Source organism: Toxotes jaculatrix, chromosome 7 (assembly GCF_017976425.1).
Source record: "Toxotes jaculatrix isolate fToxJac2 chromosome 7, fToxJac2.pri, whole genome shotgun sequence".
NCBI lineage: Eukaryota > Metazoa > Chordata > Actinopteri > Toxotidae > Toxotes > Toxotes jaculatrix.
In genome coordinates, this window is record NC_054400.1 from 19,932,885 (window position 1) to 19,959,010 (window position 26,126).

At 42.3% G+C, this 26,126-nt stretch overlaps 3 protein-coding genes across 4 annotated transcripts; 2 read left to right on the forward strand and 1 right to left on the reverse strand.

Moving 5' to 3' along the window:
* The first annotated feature begins 4,677 nt into the window (after nucleotides 1-4,677).
* aebp1b (AE binding protein 1b) lies at nucleotides 4,678-17,191 on the forward strand. Of its 2 annotated transcripts, none has more exons than XM_041042346.1 (22): nucleotides 4,678-5,166; nucleotides 6,202-6,372; nucleotides 6,467-6,529; nucleotides 7,502-7,855; nucleotides 9,211-9,285; nucleotides 9,836-9,901; nucleotides 10,158-10,241; nucleotides 11,451-11,522; nucleotides 11,613-11,722; nucleotides 12,118-12,257; nucleotides 12,346-12,430; nucleotides 12,533-12,677; nucleotides 12,777-12,865; nucleotides 13,197-13,320; nucleotides 13,650-13,846; nucleotides 13,950-14,126; nucleotides 14,416-14,579; nucleotides 14,729-15,162; nucleotides 15,278-15,417; nucleotides 15,728-15,827; nucleotides 15,942-16,108; nucleotides 16,195-17,191. In XM_041042346.1, exons 1-22 carry the CDS (start codon nucleotides 4,917-4,919, stop codon nucleotides 16,570-16,572), a joined length of 3,585 nt encoding a protein of 1,194 aa, XP_040898280.1. In that variant the 5' UTR covers nucleotides 4,678-4,916; the 3' UTR covers nucleotides 16,573-17,191. The 2 variants fall into 2 exon arrangements, with proteins under 2 accessions (XP_040898280.1, XP_040898281.1); XM_041042347.1 differs by having other exon boundaries at nucleotides 9,839-9,901.
* pold2 (polymerase (DNA directed), delta 2, regulatory subunit) lies at nucleotides 17,101-20,576 on the reverse strand. Its single transcript, XM_041042348.1, has 11 exons — nucleotides 20,234-20,576; nucleotides 19,816-20,043; nucleotides 19,596-19,717; nucleotides 19,362-19,485; nucleotides 19,153-19,267; nucleotides 18,876-19,074; nucleotides 18,627-18,707; nucleotides 18,144-18,301; nucleotides 17,922-18,049; nucleotides 17,728-17,829; nucleotides 17,101-17,572 (listed from the first exon to the last, which is right to left on the reverse strand). The coding sequence occupies exons 2-11, from the start codon at nucleotides 20,039-20,041 to the stop codon at nucleotides 17,412-17,414; spliced, it is 1,416 nt and encodes a 471-aa protein (XP_040898282.1). The 5' UTR covers nucleotides 20,042-20,043; nucleotides 20,234-20,576; the 3' UTR covers nucleotides 17,101-17,411.
* A 75-nt stretch (nucleotides 20,577-20,651) lies between these two features.
* Nucleotides 20,652-22,295, forward strand: nono (non-POU domain containing, octamer-binding). Its single transcript, XM_041043135.1, has one exon. The coding sequence runs from the start codon at nucleotides 20,775-20,777 to the stop codon at nucleotides 22,032-22,034; it is 1,260 nt and encodes a 419-aa protein (XP_040899069.1). The 5' UTR covers nucleotides 20,652-20,774; the 3' UTR covers nucleotides 22,035-22,295.
* Nucleotides 22,296-26,126: the final 3,831 nt, after the last annotated feature.

Sequence of the window (26,126 nt, forward strand, 5' to 3'; positions counted from 1 at the left end):
TGACACAAGAAAGAAGAACGGACATCAGTCAAACTGTGACTTTTATGGTTTCAACGGCAGTTTCCAAAGACAGAACAAAATGTTTTTCCAAAGATTTAATACCTTTTGTTTTCCAAGATCATCTTGCAGCTTTCTCACGTGTCTCATGTTTTAGGACTACAACTAATTATTATTTAAAATTCTGAGAGCCCAGTGTGACTTCTTCACTTGTCTGGTCCAACTAAGTCCAAAACTCAAAGTTATTCTGTTTCAAATAATACAAAACACAGAAAAGCATTTAAATTTTGCAGATTAGAATTCTTTTGATCAACTAATCAACTACTTAACCTTTTCTGCTTAGCCTTTTTTATAATGTCAGCAGCTCCCCCGATTCCCTTGTGCAATGAAGAAACCAGGTTTTCATTATGCATGTTGACATTTCTGAGTAAATTACTGAGAATTGCTATATAGTTTGTTATTGGGACACTGGTTTGTACTGGGCCTTCAGCTTTTCTGTAGCTTTTCCGTAATTCAGCCACTAGAGTGCACACTTTGATAGATCCACAGCTCAAATCACCACGGTGGCTGTGACCAAACATACCACAGCCTACAGGTGCTACATAATTCACTTGGCGTTTTTTATGTATTGTAACACTGTAAAATACCCTCATGCACAAAAACTCTTGTCTATTCAGTGGCAAAAGCTAAAGTTTGATTTACATATTTCAGTACGCTTTCAACTATTTGCCAGAGCTGTCAGTGCAGAGTCAGCTGAAATTTAAACCTAATCTTTATTTATTCTTCCTTTGGTTGTTTAGTTTTAAGTGAACCGCGTGAGTTCCTCTGGTGCAGCATCATTAGGGCGGAGCACCAATACTGGCAGGCTGCGTAGACACTGTTTAAACTCCTGGATTCTGTTCAGTCTGTGTTTCATCTTTCATCAGGAAAACAAATGACCTAGACATCACTGAAACACAATCATAATACGTGAGCATTTCAGTTGTTGAACTACTTGCAGTTGATTAGAGAAAGGGGGATTTTGGTTGTTGGTCAGTAAAGTTTGGGATACCTCCAAAGGAATCTTGGTGTTGTGCGTGGTTCTACATCTGTGCTTAATCAGACTCATGGCTCCAGGCCCACAGCGCCAGATGACTGAGCTGTGGTTGACCTGCTGAATCACTGCACACGCACAGGACGGAAAAATATTTCAGCCAACTTTTTATCACTAATCTCAGTCAAAATCGCAGTTCCGTAAGCTATCTTTCGTATCTGCTAATGGTCTGTCGTACTGTGTGTGCTCGTATTAATGTGCACATGATTTCAGTGGAGAGGAAAGGGCAAGACACAACTTCAGTGATATCACTCAGGAGCCCTTTAAAGGGTTAATGATGTAAAACAAAACCCAGTTATGTGTCAGATATCCTTGGAGTATTAAAGCCTCTGGGTGCCCTGTGAGAATGAAAAGAAAAGAGCAGGATGGAGTTTTATAAATCTGTTTCCATTTGTACCTAGTGAGCCTGCTGGATTACAGCACTTTCCTCTCACTCTCACTCTTCTCCTTCCCTCCCCCAACTCTCGTCCTCTCTCTCTCTCTCTCTCTCTCTCTCTCTCTCTCTCTTTCTGATGTCATTGTTTCCTTCCCAGTAGATGCTGACGCTCAGCTCAAAGCTGTGCATACAGACCCTAAACTTAATGCATACTGCTCTGCTCGTGCTGACCTATAGAAATTTACAGACGCAAATAAAAGTGATGTCAGGTCCATTAAAACCCAAGTCTGTAAAGTGTCCTGCTTTCTGCTGTCTGCATTGCATTTCATCCATTTAGAGTGTGTGTGTTGGGGTGGGGGGGGGGGGGGGGGCCTCTAGTACTCATGGTCACTGTCCATCTTCTCCTTGTCATCCAATCTTCTTGGAACAAAGTCACCACCTCTCACACTGATATACTGTCTGAACAGTAATCATGTGAGAGACATGAGAGGACTGGACTTTTTATCTGAGTGTCCTAGATCATTTTTGTGTGTGTAGAATGACAGTAGAGGAAGTATTCATATGTGTAAGTAGCAGCACCAAGATGTAAAAATACAAACTACATTCAAAACTATGCTAAAGGTATATAAGTATTGTTAGCAAAATCTAAGTGTTAGAAGTAAAAGAGCTCATTTTGCAAACAGACTGTCAACATTATAATGTCATATCGGGTCAGTGGTGAAATTTAAGTGCATTTACCCAAGTGCTGTATTTGAGAGGAGTAAAATATTCTACCTCTTACTTCACTACATTTATTTGACTTTACACTTAAGATTTTACATAAATAACATGATGAGTTTATAAAATAGCTTAAAGTATCCAACCCTATATAAGGTTAATTAACATGAGCTAATGTTAGCTGACGACTGTTGCTGCTGTGTAACTGCATTCCTGACTCAGGTCACTAACTTTATACATACTAGTTACTGCTTGTAATTGCCACTTTATGCCACATTTGTCTCTGTTCAACTTGTAGCAGACCAACTGTAGACTGACAAAATCCTGTAGTGTAATGAACTAATGTGCATTTTATTGCCTACAACTTTAACTTTTAATTTGTAAAAGGAAGAATGTGTTATTTCTTATCTCAAAAGTTGCATGGTCTCATTTAAACGTAGCTGGTGCAGCTAATTCGGTAATTTAATCTATAAAGTGTATCATATTTTTATGAGCTGATCATAAATTATGTTAAACTGTAAAGTACTCACATACTCAAGTGAAGTACAAGTACCTCAAAATTGTGCAAACATTCTTCCCTCCATCATTAGATAAGAGACATTTTTTTGTAGCTTTCTTCTAACCCACATCTTCTGAGTAAATAACTGAAGTGGCTCACTTATTGTTTTTCCACGCTTTCATTTGATTTTATTACCGGGGACACTGCCTGTACACATTTCTTTCTGTATTGTGAAATAGCTTGGGTGGAAAAAAAACAAAGAAACAGAAAAAGCACTTTCCAGCTAGCTCCCCTGTGTGAGTTTGTATCCTTGCCAGTTGAAAAAGGCCTCTGCTTGACCTTACTGTAGTCTGAATTATCTGCGGCATTCTTCACGGCCGTAGTCACATCCTTCATAGATATGATTGCATTCTGCAATACCGTTTTTCTTAAAATCAAATCCTCTAAAGTCAATTTTCCTTGTAATGGAATTCTCTTTTACTGTCCTAACAGCCTCTTTATATATTATTTTAACAGGTATGTGCATTTGCATGCTCTTGGGCTTTTTGTGTCTGTGCGTGCAGCTGTTTTTCTGTCTTGTCTGGAAATTTGCTGAGTTTGAAACCCATTCAGAGGAATTTGCTCTTATCACTCTGCCTGGGCAGAATTACTGGGACTTCAGTGGGCTATGCAGTGTTTTGATTACACTTCCTTATTCAAACAGCAGGCATTTCTGGGTAATAAACCTCCTGTCATGGAAGAGTGCGGGTGACAATGGAGTTTTTAGGAAAACTGGGGCAAAAGCTTGAGGTGAAGTCATTGCATTTTCTAGAAATGTCTGCATAAGCTGGCTAACGTGATGTCTTTTTTTCTCAGTGCTCAAGGTTAAGTTCCTTCTTCTTTACTTTTTAGAATTTAATGTGGTGAAGCACAATCTGATTTTGTCGAGAATCTGAAGATTTTACTTAAAGTGTTGTCTAACATCTTCACCTGGAGTTACATTATTCTACACCTCACTGAGAATTTACTGCTCTGGATTACCAGAGAGGACTAGATGTTTACCTTGACCAGACTTTAGGCACAATATACAACATGTCCAGCATTTGAAGACCCTGAGAGGCTCTGAGAGGAGGAGGAGGAGGAGGATGGGGGGTGGCAAATAAAACACTGAATCTTAAAAAAATTCTAATTCTGTCATCTGCTCAAACAATTCTCCCATCCTGTGTGTGTGTGTGTGTGTGTCTGTGTGTCTGTGTGTCTGTGTCTGTGTCTGTGCCCCCCCCCCCCCCCCCAGCCTACCATAACGTTTTCTCCAGAAAGGAGACAGTGAGCTACACAACACCATGAGGAAAGAATGGTCGAGCACCACCAAAGTCGAGATGGAAAGCAGAGATTCATTCCCAAACCAAACAAGTCCTGGGCTGAAAAAGAATTTATGTTCTACGCTTGCTTGTTTTCATTTTTTTTTTAATTCCTCTTTCTGATGATTAGTGCTGTTTGGTTTTGTTAACACACACACACACACACACACACACACAGATCCCTATCCTCCCCTGTAGCCCCTCACTCCTCCTCCTCCTCCTCTTGTGGAATTCTGTGTCCAAGTAGTCACTCCTCTCTCCTGCTGTTCTGCTCACCGGTGAGTCTGCAGGGCGAAAGCTCTCTGCCAAGGAATTCAGCAGGAGCTGCAGACGAAAAGCTTCTTTCTCTGACACAGGAGGTGCAAAGCCTGCAGTCTGAGGCCTCACCTGCCCTCCCTCATCCTCCCCTCCCCCCAGCCATCTCCTGTCTGAGCCCTGCACCTGTTCTGACTCGTCAGCCAGGTGAAGGGGATCCTCTGGCCTTACGTTATTTTTTCAGCTGACCACAGCTGCAGGGCAATTAGGAACCCAGTCTATTCATTTGACTGGATTGCTGCTTTGCTCTCTCTCTCTCTCTCTCTCTCTCTCTCTCTCTCTCTCTCTCTCTCTATAACCCACCTCCCTTCCCTCCTTGCATATCCCTACCCCCCTCCTACTCCATCTCTGTCTAGCCCAGTCTGAGCTTGGTTGACACTGTGGCTGTTGGGACGTGTGGAGCCACAGAGATTTCCCTCTTGGAGTAAAAGCTTGGATCACATGGAGAGGACACAGGGGAACAAAGGTTGAAATATAAATCTTGTGGAGGACACACAAATTGGATTGAGCACTGGACAGCTGAGACAGAAAAGTGAAAACTCCAAACCAAAGGATTCTGCAGTTGGAAGAGCAGCAGGTATGAAAAGCCAGACTGTGGTTGTGTCTGTGGCTCTGCTGGCCCTGTGCTGCCTGCTGATACCCAGAGGAGGGGAGAGTGCTGGGGGGATAGTTTCTCTCCGGCAGCCTGAAGAGAAGAAGCAGGCAGGGGATCAGCTGCGACACGAGTCCCTGGATGACCCAGATAGTGAGAAAGGACTTGCAGAGGACCCACACCCACTGCGAGGCAGCAGCAGGGCCAAGAGAAACACAGAGGAGGCTGTGCAGGCAGGTGAGTGGAGAAAATTCAAATTTCAACTATAAAAATACAGATCACGCAGACGAGACATCAAAGCTGTTCAGGTATGGTCTGAGTTTTGACACGACATGGAAGAGCAAACACAGACACAAACACACATGCACACATTTGGTCTCTGACAGCTCCAACAGGCATGAGAAAGTAAAGTGCTCACCTGCTCACTACTACTTCTTTTTTTTTTTTGTTGGCTCACACCAGACAAGAGAAGAAGAGTCGAACATCTTGCAGACAGATTTTTATGACACTGACCTTTTCCACTACCTCTGTTGCTGTAACCCTGCATGATTAATGCTGTCTCTAGTGTGCATTCAAGCTGGAAGAATGGGTTTTTGAGACTCAAACAGATTAGCAATAAACTTACTTTCTAACTAAACTTCACATGTAATACACATCAGTCCAAACCAGCACTTTAATGAGTCCAACCGATGGGTGTATTCTTTCATGGTAAGATGTTGCTGAGGTGAGAGTGATATATTTATTGAGTATCTGGATGGATTTTGTGTCATTAAAACTGAATTGTGGTTAATGCAGCACAACTAATGGAAAGTGTTTTCCGTGAAAGCGCCTCAGGACTTTAGACAGCCTCAGAAGGAAATAGCGATGGACCAAGTAACCACTGAAATGGATCTGGCTGTCTGGATTCCCCCCTGCCCCCCACCCCCCCCGGGTGTATTTCGTTTTGACATTTGCAGGAAAGACATAACTGTAAAATTCTCAAATGCACACAAAAAATACAAACCAGAATTACATAAGCTTTGAGTTTTATTTTGGTATCCAATGCGAATTTGCTTTCATCGATAAAATAATTTTGGATCTAATGGGTATTGGCAGATTGTGACCTACTAAGATGTTGCTGGTCTCCATCATGATGATAGAAAACTTGTCCAGGAGAGAATTTATCAAAAGATGATAATTTATGCATGAATACTTATTCTGATCATGAGCCAAAAGTCGACTGAGTGAGTTTTGGAAAATGTCTCTCTTGTCTTGTTTTCCTCATTTTTCCAGGTATTTTGGGCAGGGTGAGGAGAGCACCGGAGGAAGGCAAAAAGAAGAAGAAGGACAAGAAGAAGAACAAGGAGCCAAAGGACCCCAAAGCCACCAAAAAACCCAAAACTGACAAGAAGGGGAAAAAGAAGGACAGGCAGACCACCACAACTCTACCACCAACCACAACAGGTGAGGACAGGACAGAGCAGTGAGCCAAGTCTGAACTTGAACAACTTGGACTTGAATGAGTGTTGTTGACCTTGTGTCTGTCTGCTGCCTCCAGCGATCCCGACTGAACCACCCACCGAACCTGAAACATACACAGACTACACCTATCCTGATGCTGGTGAGTGGCACACACTTAGGGACTGTATGAAAATGACTGGGATGGGGGTTTAAATATTACATTTCAGTTTGTAGATTTGCAAGACCCTCCATGGCACGTCTGCTTGAGGCCCATTTTGAGGCTAAATACACATCCGCATCTCTGACTGAAATTGTGGTTAATATAGGTGCCAGATTTTGACAAAGAAGAAGAATGCATGGAATAAAAAGGCGCAGTATCTCTGCTCCTGTTTCATTTTGTTTCCATTGCGTATCTAACAATATTGTGCCAGTGCTCTGCTGAATTGGTGGAGGAGGTGTTTGAGATGCTGTAATTAAATTGAATCTGAATATATTTATGGAACAATAATAATCATTTTCACGGTAGCCAACAATGTGCAAATTAGAAGTGGAATTAACAATTTCCAAATTCATCGCAAACATAAGGCTGAGGCTGAATTATAATACAGGCCATCTTCGTATGACACTTTTAAGTTTTTGAAACTAGTTATGATGCAGAAGAAAGTCAAGGTGGAGACTATATTTACTTTGATGAGAAAAATAAATCAGTGAGACATTTTTGACACTTTTGACATGTGACTATTTGATTAATTTTTAAAAAAATAATTATTAATATTCCTCCACTGTACTGCTGACATATAAATGTGAGGTGTTAAAAAATAAAAAGACCCTTTTCTGCTCTAACAAAAAAAGTCAGAGTACCCTCCCCTCAGGAAAAACAAAAGTAAATAAATAACAGTCCCCTTTAACTGACCTTCCCTGACAGTCCCTTAGGAGTTTTAGGCCGTGTACAGGAGGTTCACTGTCACAGTTTGTTTGTATTTCTGCATATTTCAGTCACATCCCATTTAAGAACCAAAGTAGTATAAAATTAAATATCTATAAACACAAGCTTGAGAACCATACAAAATATTTTTTTGTCCAGACATTTGATCCCATCATGAGCCAGTCTTTCCATCTGTTTCTCTTTCAGACAATGATTTCTGGAAACTGGACGATGACTATTGGGAGGCTGAGCCCACACCATCTAGCCCTCAGCCTGAGACTCCGATCACAGATCTTCCATATGATTATTTGAAGCCAGAGGAGGGAGACCGAGCAGGTCCTATAATAGATAACTACGAAGACTACTGGAAACCAGAGGGAGAGCTGTCCACCCCAGCACCTGACATCTACGACGATTACTGGAAACCAGACGAGAAAGAACCATATCCCCCCGTGACTGATAACTATGATAGCTACTTTACAGAGGTGGACCCAACGCCCCCTGCCCCTGAGGTTGATGGGAAAGCTGGGACAGATGACAGTGATTACTGGGATGCCACATGTATGTCTGAGTCTTTGTTTCTCCCTGCTGTGTTTTGATTGGGGATGTTTGTGGGGTGACAGTTTATGAAACACAAATAGGATGAGATGAAACTATAATGATCTCTGTGGGGAAGTTGCTGGGGGGTCAGTGCAACAACAAAGAAAAAAGATCTGAGTACAGATAGAATTAGGGTTTGACCAAAATTATGGTTTTGAAATTTGATTTTGATTCTAATACTTCGCACTTTTATTTTTGAATGTAGAAGGATGCAGAAGATTAAAAAACTAAAAAACAAGAGAACCAGAATTTACTCCACTTCAGGGCCAGCTGGTTGTGTCAGCTCAAATTAAGAAGATAAACTATGTTATCAAACTCAACTTTTCTAGTTCCGACAACTGAGAAATATTTGTTTGAGTAACTTAAAAATTTTTAAGTAGTCAAACTAAGAAATTAAGTTGAACCAACAACTTCCAATTATGTTGCCAGGAGTTGTTAAACTTCATTCCCAGTTGCATTTATTTCACACTGACAGTTTCATGTTTGGTTCCTGTGTGCACCACACTGCCCCATCACTGAGGTTTTTACTGTTTTTTACTGTAAAGACCTCAAGATAACAGAACGTTTGTGACACCGTGGAGAATAGTTTGTGATGAATCACAGCTGAAGATTGGAAATTGTTATGACTCACTTGTTTTTGAAACAACGGCTGCCACAACTGAAATTTTTACTTTAAATAGTTATCTTTTTATTCTAACAACTTGCAATCCAGGGTATAAATTGGCATTTTTACAGTGAAATTAGGAAACTCTCTGAAGCAGTATTTAGATGACACAAAAACTATGTGAGAACAATAGAATGTTATATATTTTTATGTTTCTGTGGCAAAGGAGGATAATTCATTAATTAATTCCACTGGCTGAAACTGAATACAGAATCTTCTAGCTACAGTCCCCTGATGATCTGATGAACACATTGTTCTGTCCTTTTCAAATAAGGCTGAATAACTAGTACCAGGTGACTAATATCCTTTACTTCATTTTGAAAACTTTTCTGATCGTCACAACCTCTTCCAGCTTCCTGCCACCTGAAATTAGCAGTGACTGAACTAATTTTTCCACAGCATCAGATGCTGGAAACAGTTTGTGTCATGCGGCTCTGTGACACTTGTGTGGACCGGACTGGACATGTTCTCATTACTCTGTGTTTCCAGCATACTGTACTGTACCTCTTCTCTTCCAGCATTTCCACTGATTGACTCAAACTGAGCTGCTTCACGGTGCCTTTTCTGTTACGCTCTCCTGTTTGTCTCTCAGTTTGCTTCTGACACAAATAATCCTTGTGTTTGACCTTCTCTTTTCTTTCCAATGGTCCAGTTGAGACGCCAGATAATCTTCCATTCCCTGATGGTAAAGAGGTCAGCCCTGAAATCACTGTAGAATCTATACCAGGTAACTACTGTTAGAAATTCAATTAACACCCATCAGTCAATATGTCAAATTTCCACTTAGGCTGTCAGCTTGTTAGAAATCTCTGTCTAACACTGAGATTTCAGATGAAATGTCCATTCCATCTGTGCCTTTAGTCTGGGAGCAGATGAGAAACCATGAGTAATTCAGCACATGGGGATAACATTATAGTGAGTCTGTAAACTAACCTGCCCTACTTTTCAAACAGAAGTGGGTGGGTTTGCTTGGTTAATTCCACAACAAAACTTTCCATAGTTTTGTTGTGGAATTTTAAAAAAAAAGCCCTGTCATCAGATCACAACTACATTGTGAATCTTGTAAATGTAAATTAAAGGTTTAACAGTTTAAATACATGGAAGGCGTTGCACTAGTATCCAAATATAGAACACTTGTTGTGGTTGAATAAATCAGGGCTGTACTAACCTGTAAAACTTTGCAGATTAAATCTTGTAATCTCATAAAATCCCAATTGTAATGTAGTGGTGCCTCTGAGTGACTGAATGGATCTGACATGTTTGTTTTTTCCACACAGAAGAGCTCACAACCACTGCTCCCTATGAGGGGACGTGGTATGATGATTATGATGAATACGGAATGAGTATGCACACACACACACACACACACACGCACACACAATATATATATCCATACCCAAATGTTTTATATTAGATCCAACAAAGCAACAGGAAGGAAAAAGGATAAGCAACATAAGCCAGGTCAATAACCACATTTATAAATGATCCTCTGTGACCTGTTTATGGTTCCTAATGGCTTATGAAAACCCAGAAATACATGCATATACATGGAGCTGGAATATTTATAGACATTTCTATAAAATTATCTATGATTTTCAGGGAGAAAAGAAGACGAGACAGACGAAAAATGGATGGCGAAAGAGCGAGAGAGAGCCAAAAAGGAGAGAGAGAGGGAAGAGAGAGGTAAGAAAACCCAGATGTGGATCTTTTTTTTTCTTGCATAACACCACAGTGCACAATCATGTCAGACTACATACGATACCTTAGTTACCAAAGCAAAGGACATGGCCTGTGACCTAAGTGCCAAAGTGGTAATAGAAAACAGCTCAAAGGTGCTCTCTCGCTGGGATCACATTCCTGTTTAGAAGGGAATGCAGATTTGATTTGCCATCATGCTAATGTCAGCAGGATTTTGGTACTTTGCTTTAACTTGCATGACAGCAACAGCAATTCATGCTTCCAACTCAAAATGGAGATTAGGCCTGTAAAAAGTTGAGAAATCTCTCATGAGCTGGAATGAAAGCAAAGAGGGTGAGGCGAGCTGAGAAGGATCCACATGCAGTGGATTAGAAAAGGAGACAACAGAGGAGAATTAGCAGGCTGAGCATGTTGTAATATATTCGCACTACACTCAGCCCTTTTTTTTTTTTTGCCACGTGTCTGCTGTGTGCAGTGAGGCTGGCTGGTGGTTGAGGAGTCGAGCCTCGAGCTGATGATATATCACACTGTCAGGACTGGTGTCAATAGGGCATTTCCTGTGTGCGCGGATCACTGCAATCTAGGTTTAAGATGAAAAGCACTTTAAGCTGACGCAGAGCATAAGTTTTAGACGTTTCTTTGGCTTCAAACCTGCTCTGTAACACCGAGGCACAAAAGCAGATGCGTGTCTGCACATAATGTGTATCAGTGTGTGTTAATGCATGCATGTGTATGTCTGCTTCTGTATATGTGTACAGTAGGTGATTGAGCTTACAACATGTTTTACACTCCCACCGTCAGGAAGCTTTCTGGCAGCCATACTACCAGCAATAAACTACAGCGTGTTAATGAGCCACATGGTTCAGTGTGTCAGAAGATAAATAATGATAGTGACAGATGGGATTTTTCTCCAATAGTAAATTTTTGGGGTCATGATGATTTGAGTTTGATCAGAGCACACTTGGACTAGGAGGGAAATCACATCTGTTTTTTTTTTGTTTTGTTTTTTTTAATCGTACTCCAGGTCTCCAGGTCTTCTTGGGGATTCTTGGCAAATAACATTTGCAAAATAATGTTCCTAAGTTCCTAGATCATTTCTGGGCAGAGAGCGAAAGACAAAAAAATATATTTATATAGTCAGCCAAGACAGTGCAATTTATTTTGCATTAAGACTGTTTTTCTGTCCTCTGCCAGAGAGAGTGCAGAAGCTGAAGGAGGCAGAGGAGCGGGCCAGGAACAGACCACGTGTCTACAAAGAGCCAAAGAGTAAGTCAGTGTCTGTTTAAATCTGGAGAACACTGAATAAGCTTTACTAATACAATTAACATATCATTTGATTTCCTATGTACGTGGCAGAGTGCCCCCCCCTGGGGATGGAGTCCCATAAGATCGAGCCAGACCAGCTTTCTGCTTCATCTATGTCTCAGTATCATTTTGCACCTCAGAGGGCACGCCTCAACATGCAGGTACACAGGACCCAGGACTCTACCAGGACTCCCCTGGTCTGAACACTTCTATACACTACAGCTATCACTTACATACAGCCAGGCCTTTAAATAAACACCATCTACCAGCCACATGTTGGAAAATAATTACAGCTGTTGCTGAGTCTGCCTCTTCCAGTAGCTGCTTTGGCAGTTTATGTTCAGCAGTCTTTATAGTTTGTGAATCTTTTTAGCAGCTAATTAATTCAACCAGCTGATCACTGCTGGGTTTTTTTATTTTTACTCCAAGCTATCGCAGCATGTGTAATGTATGTGCAGAATATGAATTTGCACAAAAGCAAATTTGCAGTTTGCACTCAATCTGTGACTCAGTCGAAGAACCCAGCAGCATGTGTTCTGGTCCCTGTGGTTCCCAGGGCTCCGACAATGAGGATGACGTGAGAGGAGGAGCGTGGTGCGCGAACGCAGAGGACAGAATCCACTGGTTTGAGATAGACGCTCGCACGGAGACAGAGTTCACTGGAATCATTACTCAGGGACGAGACTCCTTGAACGAGTAAGATACATACACACACAGTCACATGAATGCATGTTATCTTCCATTTCTAAATTCAACATGTTGCCTGTGTGCTGTCTTGTTGCAGGAGTGACTACGTGACATCCTACTTCCTGGCTTTCAGCAATGACAGCAGAGAATGGACCACCATCCACGATGGATACGCCGACTGGGTGAGTTCACCTAAAATCCTCTCACTTCCCTGGGCAGCATGTATGATGTCTCCCCTCTCTTTTCTTGACTCACTGTCCCCTGATCTGTCCCTTCTCCTCCAGTTGTTCTTTGGAAACAGCGATAAAGACACTCCAGTGATGAACCAGTTGGCAGAGCCTATGCTGGCCCGCTACATCCGGATCATCCCTCAGAGCTGGAACGGCTCTCTTTGTATGAGGCTGGAGGTCCTTGGCTGCCCACTGCCTGGTGAGCTTCACACACCCACACACACACACACACCAACACATGCAAATACTAAAACACACCAAATTAATAACGCTATTATTGTTCCCCTCTGCCTCACAGATCCAACTGATGTTCAGTACAGGCAAAATGAAGTGACTCCAGTGGACTACCTGAAGTTCAAATATCACAGCTACTCAGAGATGGTTGCGGTGAGTGTCCCGGCACACGGGCCCTTCAATGTCTGCTGGCTGATTGAATTCCACGGGAAATCCTCCATTCTCTTCCCAAAGACTAAAACAAAATCATTTTCCAGGAAAAATTAAACATTGAGCCAGGAGACCTGCTTTAATCCACTAAACTGATATTAAAATCCCTGCAGAGGCCTCATTCCCTCACAGTTACGTATTTTAACCACCAGAGGGCAACATGACCTTTAGATGCTAACGCAATGTTCATCATTAGCCATCAGCTGTCATAAATAATGTGTAAATATAGTGATATACAGTATGTTTCACTCTCTTTGTTTCTATTGTCTCACAGCTTATGAAGTCAGTGAACGAGGAGTGTCCCAACATCACCAATATCTACAGCCTGGGCCGCAGCTCCAAGGGATTGGACATCATGGCCATGGTCATCTCTGGGAACCCCACAGAGCACGAGATAGGTGGGAATGTGTTCATACGATCATGAAACAGGCAGATTGATCTGTTTTGTTAAACTGCTTCTATTGCCATGTTTGGGTTTTTCTTTTATTACCAATACCAAAATAAATTCCTAAAAGCATGTTTTCATTCCAAGCAGAGACAAATCCAGCTGTTTTCTCTCAGACTTTCTAACCCTGAAATGCTGACTGGTTGAAATTAAAACCTGAAGATTGGTGGGTCTCGGTGGCACCACCCATGATTCCAGTAAATCCTAATAAACACCAGGTGGAAGTCAGCGGTTTATATTTAAAAGACAAACAGCCACAGTCTTGTCTGTCTGTGTCCGCAGGTGAGCCGGAATTTCGCTTCACGGCAGGTCTCCATGGAAACGAGGCGGTAGGTCGGGAGATGCTTCTGCTTCTTATGCAGTACCTGTGCAAAGAGTACAAAGACAGAAACCCCAGAGCCCAGCGGCTGGTGGAGGGAATCCGAATCCACCTGGTCCCCTCGCTCAACCCTGATGGACATGAAGAGGCTTTTGAAGCAGTCAGTGAAAAAAAAATGTTTCCAATTAAGTGGCAAAAAAAAAAAGACTTATAGTCTCAAATAATAACTGAAAGTGTCCTTCATTCAATTTCTCGTTCTGCAGGGATCAGAGCTGAGCAGCTGGACCACTGGACACTTCACTGAAGAGGGCTTTGACATCTTCCAGAACTTCCCTGACCTGAACAACATCCTGTGGGATGCTGAAGATAAGGGCCTGGTGCCCAAACTCACGCCCAACCATCACATACCCATACCAGACAACTTAGAGGCCAACAGCTCGGTAAGAAGGAGGATATTTTTACAACATGTTAATCAGGAATGCTGAGGACTAAGATGTCCAGTTAAGGGTTGTTGGCAGGAAAATCTATCACATTTCCAAATAGACTTCTAATAGTTTTCCCTTAAAAGCTCCTCTCCTCACATACAAGTAGGTTTATTTATTATACGATGGTCGTACAAGGCCTTTGTTTTCTTATAAAAGCACTTGTGGTCCACTTGATGGCAAGAATGAGGGTAAACTCTGCTGACATGGAGTTTGTGTGATCCTGATCTTCCTGTTTTTGTTCCAGATTGCTGTGGAAACCAGGGCCATAATCTCCTGGATGAAAAGCTATCCATTTGTGTTGGGTGCAAACTTTCAGGGCGGGGAGACAATTGTGGCCTATCCTTATGACAGCTTACATCTCAACAAGCCTGCTCAAAGCCAGAAACGCCACAGCCGCAAGAAGAGACAGTATGATTTACTCTCTCCATCACCCTCTGTGTTCTGTTCTTGTTCCTTTGCTTTTACGCACATATTTATTTTTCCTAAATTCTTATTTTTCTTTCTCCTGCTGCAATTGCAGTCGAGTTAAATGGCTCACATAGAATAATTTCTTTCAGGTATGAGGAAGACGGTTTTGATGTGACGGAGTGGGGAAGGGGCTACCACGAGGAGCCAGAGGAAGACTGGAGAAGTCGGGGATACGCGGAGCCGGAGGAGGAGTGGAGGGGTCACGGCTATGATCACGGTTACGACCACGGCTATGACCATGGCTACGACCACGGCTATAACCAAGGTTACGGCTATAACCAGGGTTACGGCCACAGAGAGGAAGAGGAGGATGACAGAGGAAGAAGCGCCGGCTACCAGTACGCCGAGCCTGAGGAGGAGCCTCGGGTCATTGCAGACGAGTCTCTCTTCAGGTGGCTGGCTGTCTCCTACGCCTCCACACACCTGAGCATGACGCATAACTACCGCGGCTCCTGCCAGGGAGACACTTTTCCAGGGGGACATGGCATTGTCAACCGGGCTAAATGGAAGCCTGTCACAGGCAGTAAGTAGAGGCCTGTAGGTTTAACTGTCTGCACGCGTTTATAGCACCACCTGGTGGTCAACATGTACACTGCAAACTCTGAGGTTAATGGCGGTGTGTGTGTACTTCTCTCCAGGTATGAATGACTTCAGCTACCTACACACCAACTGTTTTGAGTTGTCCATATTCCTGGGCTGTGATAAGTTCCCTCATCAGAGCGAGTTGGCGTATGAGTGGGAGAAGAACCGGGAAGCAATGCTCATCTTCATGGAGCAGGTCAGTAACACTTACTCCCACACAGCGTACAGACATGGAGACTGCTTTTGTCTCTGTACTAAAACATGCTCCTGAACATACTGAGGAAGTGCTATTATTTAATTCCACCATTATTAAATTAAAAGTACAAAAGTAGCTCCTATGAGGTCTGCTTTGAGTAACACTTGGTCAAAAGTAACACATCCTATAGTAAGTTATATTTGGCCAGTGTGAACAGCCCAGTAAGACGACCTTTCATGTTTAGTAGCATGGCTCTATGGATGGCTATGTCACTGGCCACACACGTCAGCTGTTAGGCTCTTCTGTCTAGGTGCATCGTGGCATCAGGGGCATTGTGAAGGATCAGCAGGGAAACCCCATCGCAAACGCCACTGTGTCTGTCGAGGGGATAAACCATGACGTCACTACAGGTCTGGTGAAGCACTTTCACAGTCTCATCATGTATTTTAAGTAAGGTGCTTTAAAACATAATATAGGTCACTCTGTGCTTAAATGAAATGTTTGTCTCCTCTTGGCCATTTCAGCTCCTACAGGAGACTACTGGAGGCTGCTGAACCCAGGAGAGTACCGTGTGACAGCTCGAGCTCAGGGCTTCGCCCCTGCGACCAAACTCTGTGTGGTGGGTTATCAGTCAGGAGCAACCGCCTGCAGCTTCAACCTGGCCAAGTCCAACTGGGACCGCATTAAACAGGTAAGGCACTGCCATCCTGGACTGATCATCCCCTAATCATATGTCAGTCTAGTATTTAATAAAGGAATTTCTTGTTTCCTCCTCAGATCATGGCCCTACATGGCAACAAGCCAATTCGACGCAACTATGGCAACACCAATGTACAAAATCCCACAGTTGTTAATGGCAATAGGCGCGTGGTTGGTGGCAACAGTAGGTTTTCAGCAAATTCACAACTCAGCGCTGAACGGCGGAGGAGGCTTGAGAGAATTCGCTTACGTCAAAGCTGGGTCCAGAGAAAGAGGCAAAGATTGACAACGACGACGTTACCCCCGACAACAACAGCCACAATTCCCACAACACCAGAGACCACCACATCTTGGTACAACTCGTGGTTCACAATGGAGGGACAGTCCTCGACGCCAGGTGGGTTCACAGACTCCATCCTGGATTATAACTATGACTACAACATCTCTGCTTATTAAACCAAACACACAGCCTGTTTCTGTAAACTACCGTCCTCTCCTACTTGTACTCCTCATTGCTTTGTTGTACTTCGAGCAGGTCGTTCTTTGTATGACATATAAGCAATGAGAATGCACAGAGTATTAACTATATTAATTGTATAAAGATAGTGTGTCTATTACTTAACACTTGAAACAATGCCTCTTCTGAGAAACTGACCCTGTTATTTAATGGTATCGCTTCAGTTTGACAGTTCACACTGCATTTTTCCTGACTCATTATTTAGTCTTTTTTTTTTTTTTTTTTTTACGAAGAAATGTTTATTGTGGGTGCACATTTTTAAAAAAAAAAAAAGTCATGACATTTTTTCACTTCACCAGAGCTGAATTATTTACACTGTCTTCATCCATGCCAGAAATATTTTTTACAGTATGAACAGTCACTAAAGGTCTGTAAAGCATTTATTTACGGTTGGTAACAGAGTCAGAGGAGGGAAAGAGTCTTCTGTCACAGCTGGGGTAGAAGAGTTATTTTTCAAATAAAGGCTTGTTAATACAAAACGCTTGTGTTGTCTTTCCAGCCCAGCCAGAGTTGAATACTGGAGAATATCAGTGCTGTTTTATCTCTCACAGCCCCCCCCCCCCCCCCCCGCCAAAAAAAAACTTACCTTATAAGGAAACATTAGAAGCAACCTTAGGCAATTTTGACAGCAATTCATTGACCTATGATACTGGACAGCAAGGACTGCAATTGTTAGCCCCCTGTAGATTTGATTAGTGTCCAGCCAAGAAAACTCTGAATATACACAAATAATGTCTGAGAAGTCTCTGCATGTCGTTCTTTGTGTTGATGTGGACCCTCAGTGACTGATGTTCATCTCACTTTCCTCATCGCCGTCGGCAGAGAAGGCAGAGAAACTGACAGGCTCACACTGAAGAGTGCGTAAATTGACCAGACATGCTGTCTGGGTACTGCAGAACTCTGGGATAGTAACCAAAAGGACCTCCTGGCCATTAGCACCTGGCAGGAACAGAAGACAAAATAAGTGAGGAGAAACAAATCAAATGGAATATAGCTGAAATAATGTAAATGTGTTGTCCATTTTGAGAGTAAGGAAAGACCATATCCAACATATTTTTTGTTTTTCTGTATATATAAACATGTCACACACTGACCTTTGACGAGCTTGGACTCAAAGGTTGGGGCGTTTCCACTGAAGTAAACATGGGGACACTCTTCCAAGATGAAAGGGTCTTTTTGGTAAAATGGGTAACAACCTGACACCAAATGTGCAGAAAACAGTGTGAATAAATTGAACACGTCAGCCAGAAGGTTCCCGTTTCACTCTGCATCAACTTGTCTGACTAACCGAGAGTGTCAGGTGCTGTAGGGGCCAGGTGTCTGAGTCGTAGCGTTTCCTCCAGTATCTCCAGGTGACTGTCCATGCTGCTGTACCTTTGAATGTCACAGACATTTTGGCCCGATGTGCCCAGGAACCTTAGTGGTAACAAATAGAGACAGGGTCCTAAACATATCTGCACAATCACCTCAGAGTGTGTGTGTGTGTGTGTGTGTGTGAGATAGTGCTCACCTCACTCCATCAATGTTAGCCTGGTATGGATTGGATGCCAGCTGTAGTGTGGGGTACACTGAGGACAGGGGGAACATGCAGCGGTGGAGAGGCTGCTGTGGGAGGGTGTAGTTGGTGGGGTCATATTGGCCCGGCATTAGATCCACTGGAACAGAGGCCTGGAACAGCACAAGGCAGTGGCACATAATGTTAGACATAAATACTGAACATACAAATAATGTCACACTTTCTGTCATACCCTAAAAACCGAAAGTAAAGCTTTCTCCTTTTTCCCAAACTCAAATGACCTCTTCCTTCAGTTCTTACACTACTTTCTTTACATTTCTCGCAATTCAACAGCACCACAAACTGTAGCCTCTAAAAATCTCTAAAACTCTTTAACACAAACTCAACTTTATACTCTTTATATTTCATTATAAAGACTAGTCTTTATAATGAAGTTAAGTACATACATATAGCCTGACAGAGCGGATGTAGACTCACCACCAGCTGAAGCAGCAGCTCATCCAGAACACGAATGGCTTCCACACTGCTAGCCTGAGTCTTCTTGGTGAGGTATTTTGCCTAAAAACAGAAGGGAGTAAAATAGTACTGTATATATATGCATATGTATATATATGCATATGTGTGTGTTTCAACACAAACGATATCTGTTCTCTGCTTTACTGAAACACTATATTAACAGTATAGACAAAATCAAAGGTGTGTCAAGGTTAAATAAGCTCCAGTTACCTTTGTTGATGCATCCTTGTCCTGGGTGCTTTGGCTCAGGAGGTTTCCAGCCAGTAGAACCCTGCAAATTGCTGATGCCCCACTCTGCTCCCCCTGGTCACCGAGCTGACCGGTGACCATGTCAACCAGCAACTGTAGCCCTAGCATGCTGTCAGCATGAATACTCCCGAGACCAAGTCCTGAGGCCAGGAGCACAAACCTGAATGAAGATAGACAAAGTCGTTAGAATCTCTCACCACAGAAGGCTGGACTTTAAGTTCTGCAGGTGTGTGTTCACCTGTCCGAACTGAGTGCAGGCCTAGGTGTCTGCAAAGGGAGATCAGCTGTGCAAAAGTCCTCAACTGTGAACTTCCCATCGTTCCTCTCAGCTCCATATATTGCAATAATACTACCTGGGAGAGATAAAAGGAAAATGTCATGACATACAAGAGACATGTTCACAGCACATCTGATTTCATCATGTGACATCTTGAAAAAATTTCTGACCTGTGACACACTTGTCCCTGTCAATTTTGCCCTCTAGTTTGATCCTCTGGAGCTCATCCTCCAGAATCAGCTCATCCGTTTCACTGATGTATTTTGCTCGTGCGGGCTGGGGTAGCAGGTTGTGCTGAAGGGAAAAGGAAAGCACAGAGATGGTAAACAATACTTTGCAGAGAGCTGATTTCAGTTCATCTAAGATGTAGGGAGTCAGCTGGTGAAATTAGCACGTCTGCCAACCTCCTCACTGATCTCTTTCAGAATAGATGGCTGCAAATCCATACGCTTGAACAAGGTGCCCACAATGCAACACTGCTCCCCTGTCTGAAGATCACACAGCTTCCTGATAAGCACATCTGATCCTGGCAGAGACAGAAAAAGAACAAGGAGATGAGAAAATACATGAACACATAACAGAAATGTTTCCAAGATGTTTGTAAAAAAAATGTCCTGAGCTTACCCCACTTCTGCTGGGCTCTCTCTGACAACAGGGGTCTCATCTGCATGAGTCGTGCTGCGTAAATATGAGCATACTGGCGATTGAAGCTTCTCTCCCCAGCCCTGTAGCGCTCGGAGCAGGGACTGTAAGCCAGCGACATCCTCTCAAACACCGGCCCCTGGTCCTCGGAGGCAGGGCGGCAGAGCAGAGAGGAGCCCTCCTTCTGGGCGCTCAGGTCGGAGAACATGACTGTCCAGAAGCAGAGATAGAAGAGAGTTTAGCAGAAATCTTTTTTGTTACACGAATACTTAATGACTGCCGTGTACGCTTATAAAGTGGTTTTAACAGGTTAGCAAGTCCAGGTTTTAGCCTGGCGTTAATGACAGCTTGTAGCGCTCTGTGCTCCCCCAAAACGGCCAAAAACAGTTAACGATCTTACCTTTGAAGGAGGAAAGTCAATCTTCGGCTGCTGCCCGTCTTAGATCAAATAAAAAAGTAATAGTTTTATGTTGTATTTATATTATGTTCCTTAACAGCGAGGGAAAGACACAGTTCCCGCGAAATAACCCGCTCAACATTGCAAGTTTTTTCAAGACGCACGCGTATTCTCGCGAGAAAGAAAATAGAACATTAGAATACGAAACGCCGCTAGCAACACAAAAATCTAAAGTCCCATAAACGTTAACTGACATTACCTACATCAATTTTAAGAGACAAGGAGGCATGCTGGGCACACATAATAAAATATTAAAAAAAGATGAGACCAGTCTAACTTTTTTGTTGTGTTTCTCACACCGTCGCACAGAGACTGCGTCACGTATTTATGTCCATTTGTCGCAGTGAGGTGAGGTCACAATAACGTTGCGGCAGCACGCAGCTTCGCCATTTTCGCAGCTCTTTGTGCGCCACTGTTTGCTAAGAGTTTGCGTCTTATTTTAGCGAGCAATTCGTCGACTCGGGTTTAAATTCTGTTGCAAAAAATGCAAGGAAACAGAGGCCCCCAGCAGAACCACGGCCCCAACCGCCCGGGAGACCAGAAAAAACCCGGAGGAACAAACACCAACGGCCAGCAGCCTGAGCCTAGCGAACAGACCAACCCCAATGAGGCCTTAACGCTGGACCTGCACAGCTTCAGAAAGCCCGGGGAGAAAACCTTCACGCAGCGCAGCAGGCTCTTTGTAGGAAACCTCCCAACTGGAGTCACCGAGGAGGACATCGAGAAACTGTTCGCCAAGTACGGGAAGGCCAACGAGATCTTTGTCAACAAGGAAAGAGGCTTCGGTTTCATCCGGCTGGAGACCAGGATCATAGCAGAGATTGCCAGAGCCGAGCTGGATGATACCCTGTTCAGAGGCAGACCCATACGGGTGAGGTTTGCAACACACGGTGCTTCTTTATCTGTGAAGAATTTGCCAGAGTTTGTGTCCAACGAGCTGCTGGAGGAGGCCTTTGCCGTCTTCGGTCAGATAGAAAGAGCTGTGGTCATTGTGGATGACAGAGGGAGGCCCACAGGGAAGGGAATAGTGGAGTACACCTCAAAGCCAGCAGCCAGAAAAGCTCTGGATAAATGCGGTGATGGTGCCTATCTTCTCACAGCTTTTCCTCGGCCTGTTACGGTGGAACCTATGGAACAGTTTGATGAAGAGGAAGGACTGTCTGAAAAACTCATAAACAAAAACCAGCAGTATCACAAAGAGCGTGAGCAGCCTCCTCGATTTGCTCAGCCGGGCTCATTTGAGTATGAGTATGCCATGCGCTGGAAAGCTCTGATGGAAATGGAGAAGCAGCAGTATGAAATGGTGGACCGCAACATCAAGGAGGCTCAGGAGAAGCTGGAGGCCGAGATGGAGGCGGCCAGACACGAGCATCAGGTGATGCTGATGAGGCAGGACCTGCTGAGGCGGCAGGAGGAGCTGCGGAGGATGGAGGAGCTCCACAGTCAGGAGGTGCAGAAGAGAAAACAGGCTGAGCTCCGGCAGGAGGAGGAACGCCGGAGGAGAGAGGAGGAGATGAGGATGCGTAGCGAAGAGATGATGAAGAGGCAGCAGGAGGGCTTCAGAGGCAACTTCTCTGAAAATAGGGAGCAAGACATGAGGATGCATATGGGCATGGCAGCTGAGAATACTCCAGTGATGACAGGGCCAGGAACCAACAACATGCCTGGAGGAGGCCAAGGTGGCTTCCCCAGAGGCCTCCCTGGGCCTGGAGACTATGGACCTAATAAGCAACGCAGATTTTGAATAACATCTATGTCTTTTCCATTTTCATACTCACTGTATTTTTAAGTTCAGGTAGTGAGCATTACTTTTGAACTTTGGAAACTGTTGCATTTTTTTGTACTTTTATTTGAACCTTTGACTTATGTTTTAGTACTAAAATGTCTAAACTCTCCAAATGAGCCATGTGTTTTATTTCCCACATTAATGTATTTTTACTAGGGATAGAAAATGTTTTTGTCCTGGATATGTTGACTTTTCTGGAATAAATTCATGATTCCCTAAGAATTTTGTTTCATTCAGGACAGACAGACACTTATGATCTTTAAATGTCTTCCAAAGCAGTGTGGGGTTAAATATTTCACCACCCAAGCAAGCTCAGTTTTATTCATAAAACTTACTAAATCAAGACACAATGGTTTATCTCACTCTGCCGTCATGCGGTGCTTAATCACTGTGCTCACTTGGACTTCTGGCCCTGATCAGAGTATTGATTTTAATTAACACTCTGGCACTGACCTGAAACCTGATTCCAAGGCAGCATTTAATGTCACGTCACATAAGATAATTTCAGTTTAACTGGTCAGAGTGAATAGGGAAAGTTACCTAGCACACATTGACAGTAATGTTGGGATTCTTATTGTCAATACCTGCTAATGTGAGTACCTGAAATTAGAGCAGAGTAAGAGCAAGCGACAGGTTTCTTTCATACATTATGATATTTCATAGCAGGAAAAGAACTGGTGTAATTAATATTAACAATGGCTACAAAACATTCAGACATTTAGGTGTGTCTTTGTTACAACTCACTGGGACCCAGTGGAACAGGGTCATAATTCATGTTTACATGTTTTTAATTACACCTGTGCTGTCCCTGCTATAGCAACACAAAGTGTGTGTTGTTGAATACCCATAATGCTCCCTTTTTATTGACCAAGTGATTCCTTGGGAAATTCACCACCTTCCAGGATAGACACTTAGTGACTCATTCACCATCGAACCAGAGAGGATCACTGAATGAACAATAAAGCTCAGGCCCACACAGTCTGAAGTGACACAGAGGGCAGTGACACCTGCATACCCACACAGTGACAACAACCACTGTTAATATGAGTCGTGCCCAGAAATGTCGGAATTCACTGTAACTAGCACTGACTAATGAGACAAAGGGGAGGGGGCGGACTATTTTAAACCATCAGTAGGAGGGAGTAATTGGAAGCTGGTCTGACACGTTTTTTTCTTTGTGTCCGGCTTAGTGAACAGCATAGATGAGGCTTATCACCATAAAAATACAGGTGGTGTCATGTAAGCTATCAGTCATACTGAAAGAAGCTACAGTTTCATGCATATCTCTGCGAATTGCTTAATTTATTCAAAGTTTAAAGGTCAAAGTTCTTCATTCTCATCAGAGTAAATAAAACATAAGTATTAAAAGTTTCAGTTTGCTCTCAGCGCTGATTTCAGTGCCAATCTGAGCCATGTCAGTTGTATCTCATGTTTGAGTTTCATAAAGAAACCTGCTCATCTCATCTCATTGACCTGTCAATATGAAACCCAAATAAATACTCCATGCAGAGGAAGTCTGGACTGGAATGCAGCTGTTTGAACTTGCACAATAGCTTAACAGTTGCAGTGTATATGTGCCAGACTGGTGCAGTGAAAAAAGTCAGGTTCTGTCATTGTATTTTGTGTAGATATGTGGGAGAATCAGTTCAGTTTCACATGAACAATTTGACAAAAAAAAAAATGACAAAAAAGTCACTTGTGGTTGAACACCTGCTCAGTACAAACCAAACTTATAAACAAAAATTTAAGAATAAAGTCAGGGATGTATTGCACTGTAAAAATTTGAATCTTTTATTTGATAATTTTGAATATCAGGACATGGATGATAGGTCAGATGATGATATGTCCCCCTCCCTGTTACAAGAGAGAACCTGATGGTAATTGCAGATATTTCAAGATCCTCCTGTCTCCATCACACGAACATTTTATATCCTCTCAGGCAGATTTCAGCTGATAGCAAAGATCTTTCTGAGGAAACTATCCTTCACCCATATCGGAGTCCAAAAAGTCAAGATAACCAGCTTGTTCCACCATACAACCAGGACAATAAATGGACTTGTCATAAAGAGGGGAAAGTGTGTGTTATCTGGAGTTGAGATCAGCAAAATTGGTTTAGAGAGGTGCTTTTTAAACACTCTGTACCTTGGAGGATAGATGGTAAGAGATTTTTCGACAGCTCTCTTCATGTAAGGCGTGTTTTTTTTTTTATCAATCATGAAACTGGGGCTTTCAGGCCCTAACCACTGAAAAGCATAATGATTTAGTAGGTTTAACATGCCTAATCATATGTGCACAATTGTATCATAATCAAAGGCTTTCATGATTATATAAATGCAATACATGACAGACTCAATACATTTGACCATGCTGTATTCTTTTTCACTTCTTTTTTCTTTTTTAGATAAAGTAGTAGTATAGTTTATGTGATCTGTTTGAATCTGAGTTCTGTCAAATAGTACAGTTATATCATAATATTCATTGAAGAAAAATACATTTTTACTAACAAATAAAGATGTTATTTATGTGATATGAAATGCAGAAGTAGCTGTGAAAAGTGGCTTATTTCAGAGTTAAAAACCAACATTAAAAAAAAAAAAATAGTCTACAGTACAAACAACGGTATCATGTTTTATTAACCTATAATCTGCTTTCCATTTATAACTTTATTCTAATTATTCTATTCAGTTTTAGCTGTTTTGTAAAAATAGTGCTGCTAAACAACAACTTTGCTGAGACATACTGGTTTAATGCTATGGTCATTGTTGTTGCTCTGTCTGAATTTCCAAATCTATCACATTTTCTGCATTTATCAAGTTTTTCCTTCCACTGTGCCAAACGTCTGTATTCACTTTGTCAGATAATTCAGGTGAGCACCTTTACATAAAAAGCTTTCCCTCATATGCTTCGATATTTTTTCAGTTTCTCAGTTAAAAAAAGTGTATTACCAACAAAATGTGGAGACTGTATGTAGAAATTGCTTAAAAATACTACAGTATGCATTTAATAACCTCTTCTGTTAAGCACTGCACTCCTTAGAGAAGTGCTTGCGTTGTTCCTGTGTTGCCCTACCTTAGATGTTGTTTTTGTGCAATGAAGATACCTGAAGGCAAAAAACATGCACTTTATGCAGTTTTTGCAAACCTTTATATGATGTCTGCTTTTTGTGAAGCTGATCTTCATTCTCAATACCAAAATATATGAACAATACATACACATACATTTCTTTTTTAAATCTTCATGATTTTACTTCTTCAAAAAAATTTTACACATCTAAAACCTATAATTACTTCATCAAACCCTTAAGGTTACGCTGAAGTCCAAACTGAACGATCTAATCTAGCCTGTGCCCTTTTCTACACAAAGATTTCCTAGGAAATCAGAAATACAGCGGCTTACTGAAATTTAGCGAATGTCAAAAACAGCTTTATGAATGGCCAGAGTCCCTTGTAGATAGGCCCTCATAAAAATGGATGTCAGATCATGCTGCACTTCTCAAGGTTATATAAAGATGATAAAATTAGCGGGAATAAAATAACTAAGAAATAAGTGTGAACAAAAATGAATTTCTTTTCTTTAAAACACTGTAAATAGGAAAAATTTGCTTCTTTTCAGGTGAATGAATCATGTTCACAGTACAATTTCAGTACTGCACAGCCACTGTTAGCGTGCTTGATCACAGTGCAAGTTGATAATCAATAGATAAATAGATACCGGTGCTGATAAACCTCATTATTTTACCTTTTGATTTGAAGTGTGCACTGCAGAGTGTAGCAATTTTTGGCGTGCTGGCCAAGTTGCAGAATTCTGCGTGTTGGTTTAACTTATCAGCACAAGACAGAACAAAGAACATCTCTATACCTAACCCCTTTTCTTCTTGTCTTTTTTTACCATCTCTGTTTATCACAAATTGAAATGCTTATGCACCTTCGCCCTGATAGCTCCGATGCTCTGATTATCCTGGGATATGACCGTGGAGCCTTGGTTCTCACCTTAATCTTGGCTCTGACCTTGACATGCGATAAGGACATTAATTACAAAGCTAATCTTAAA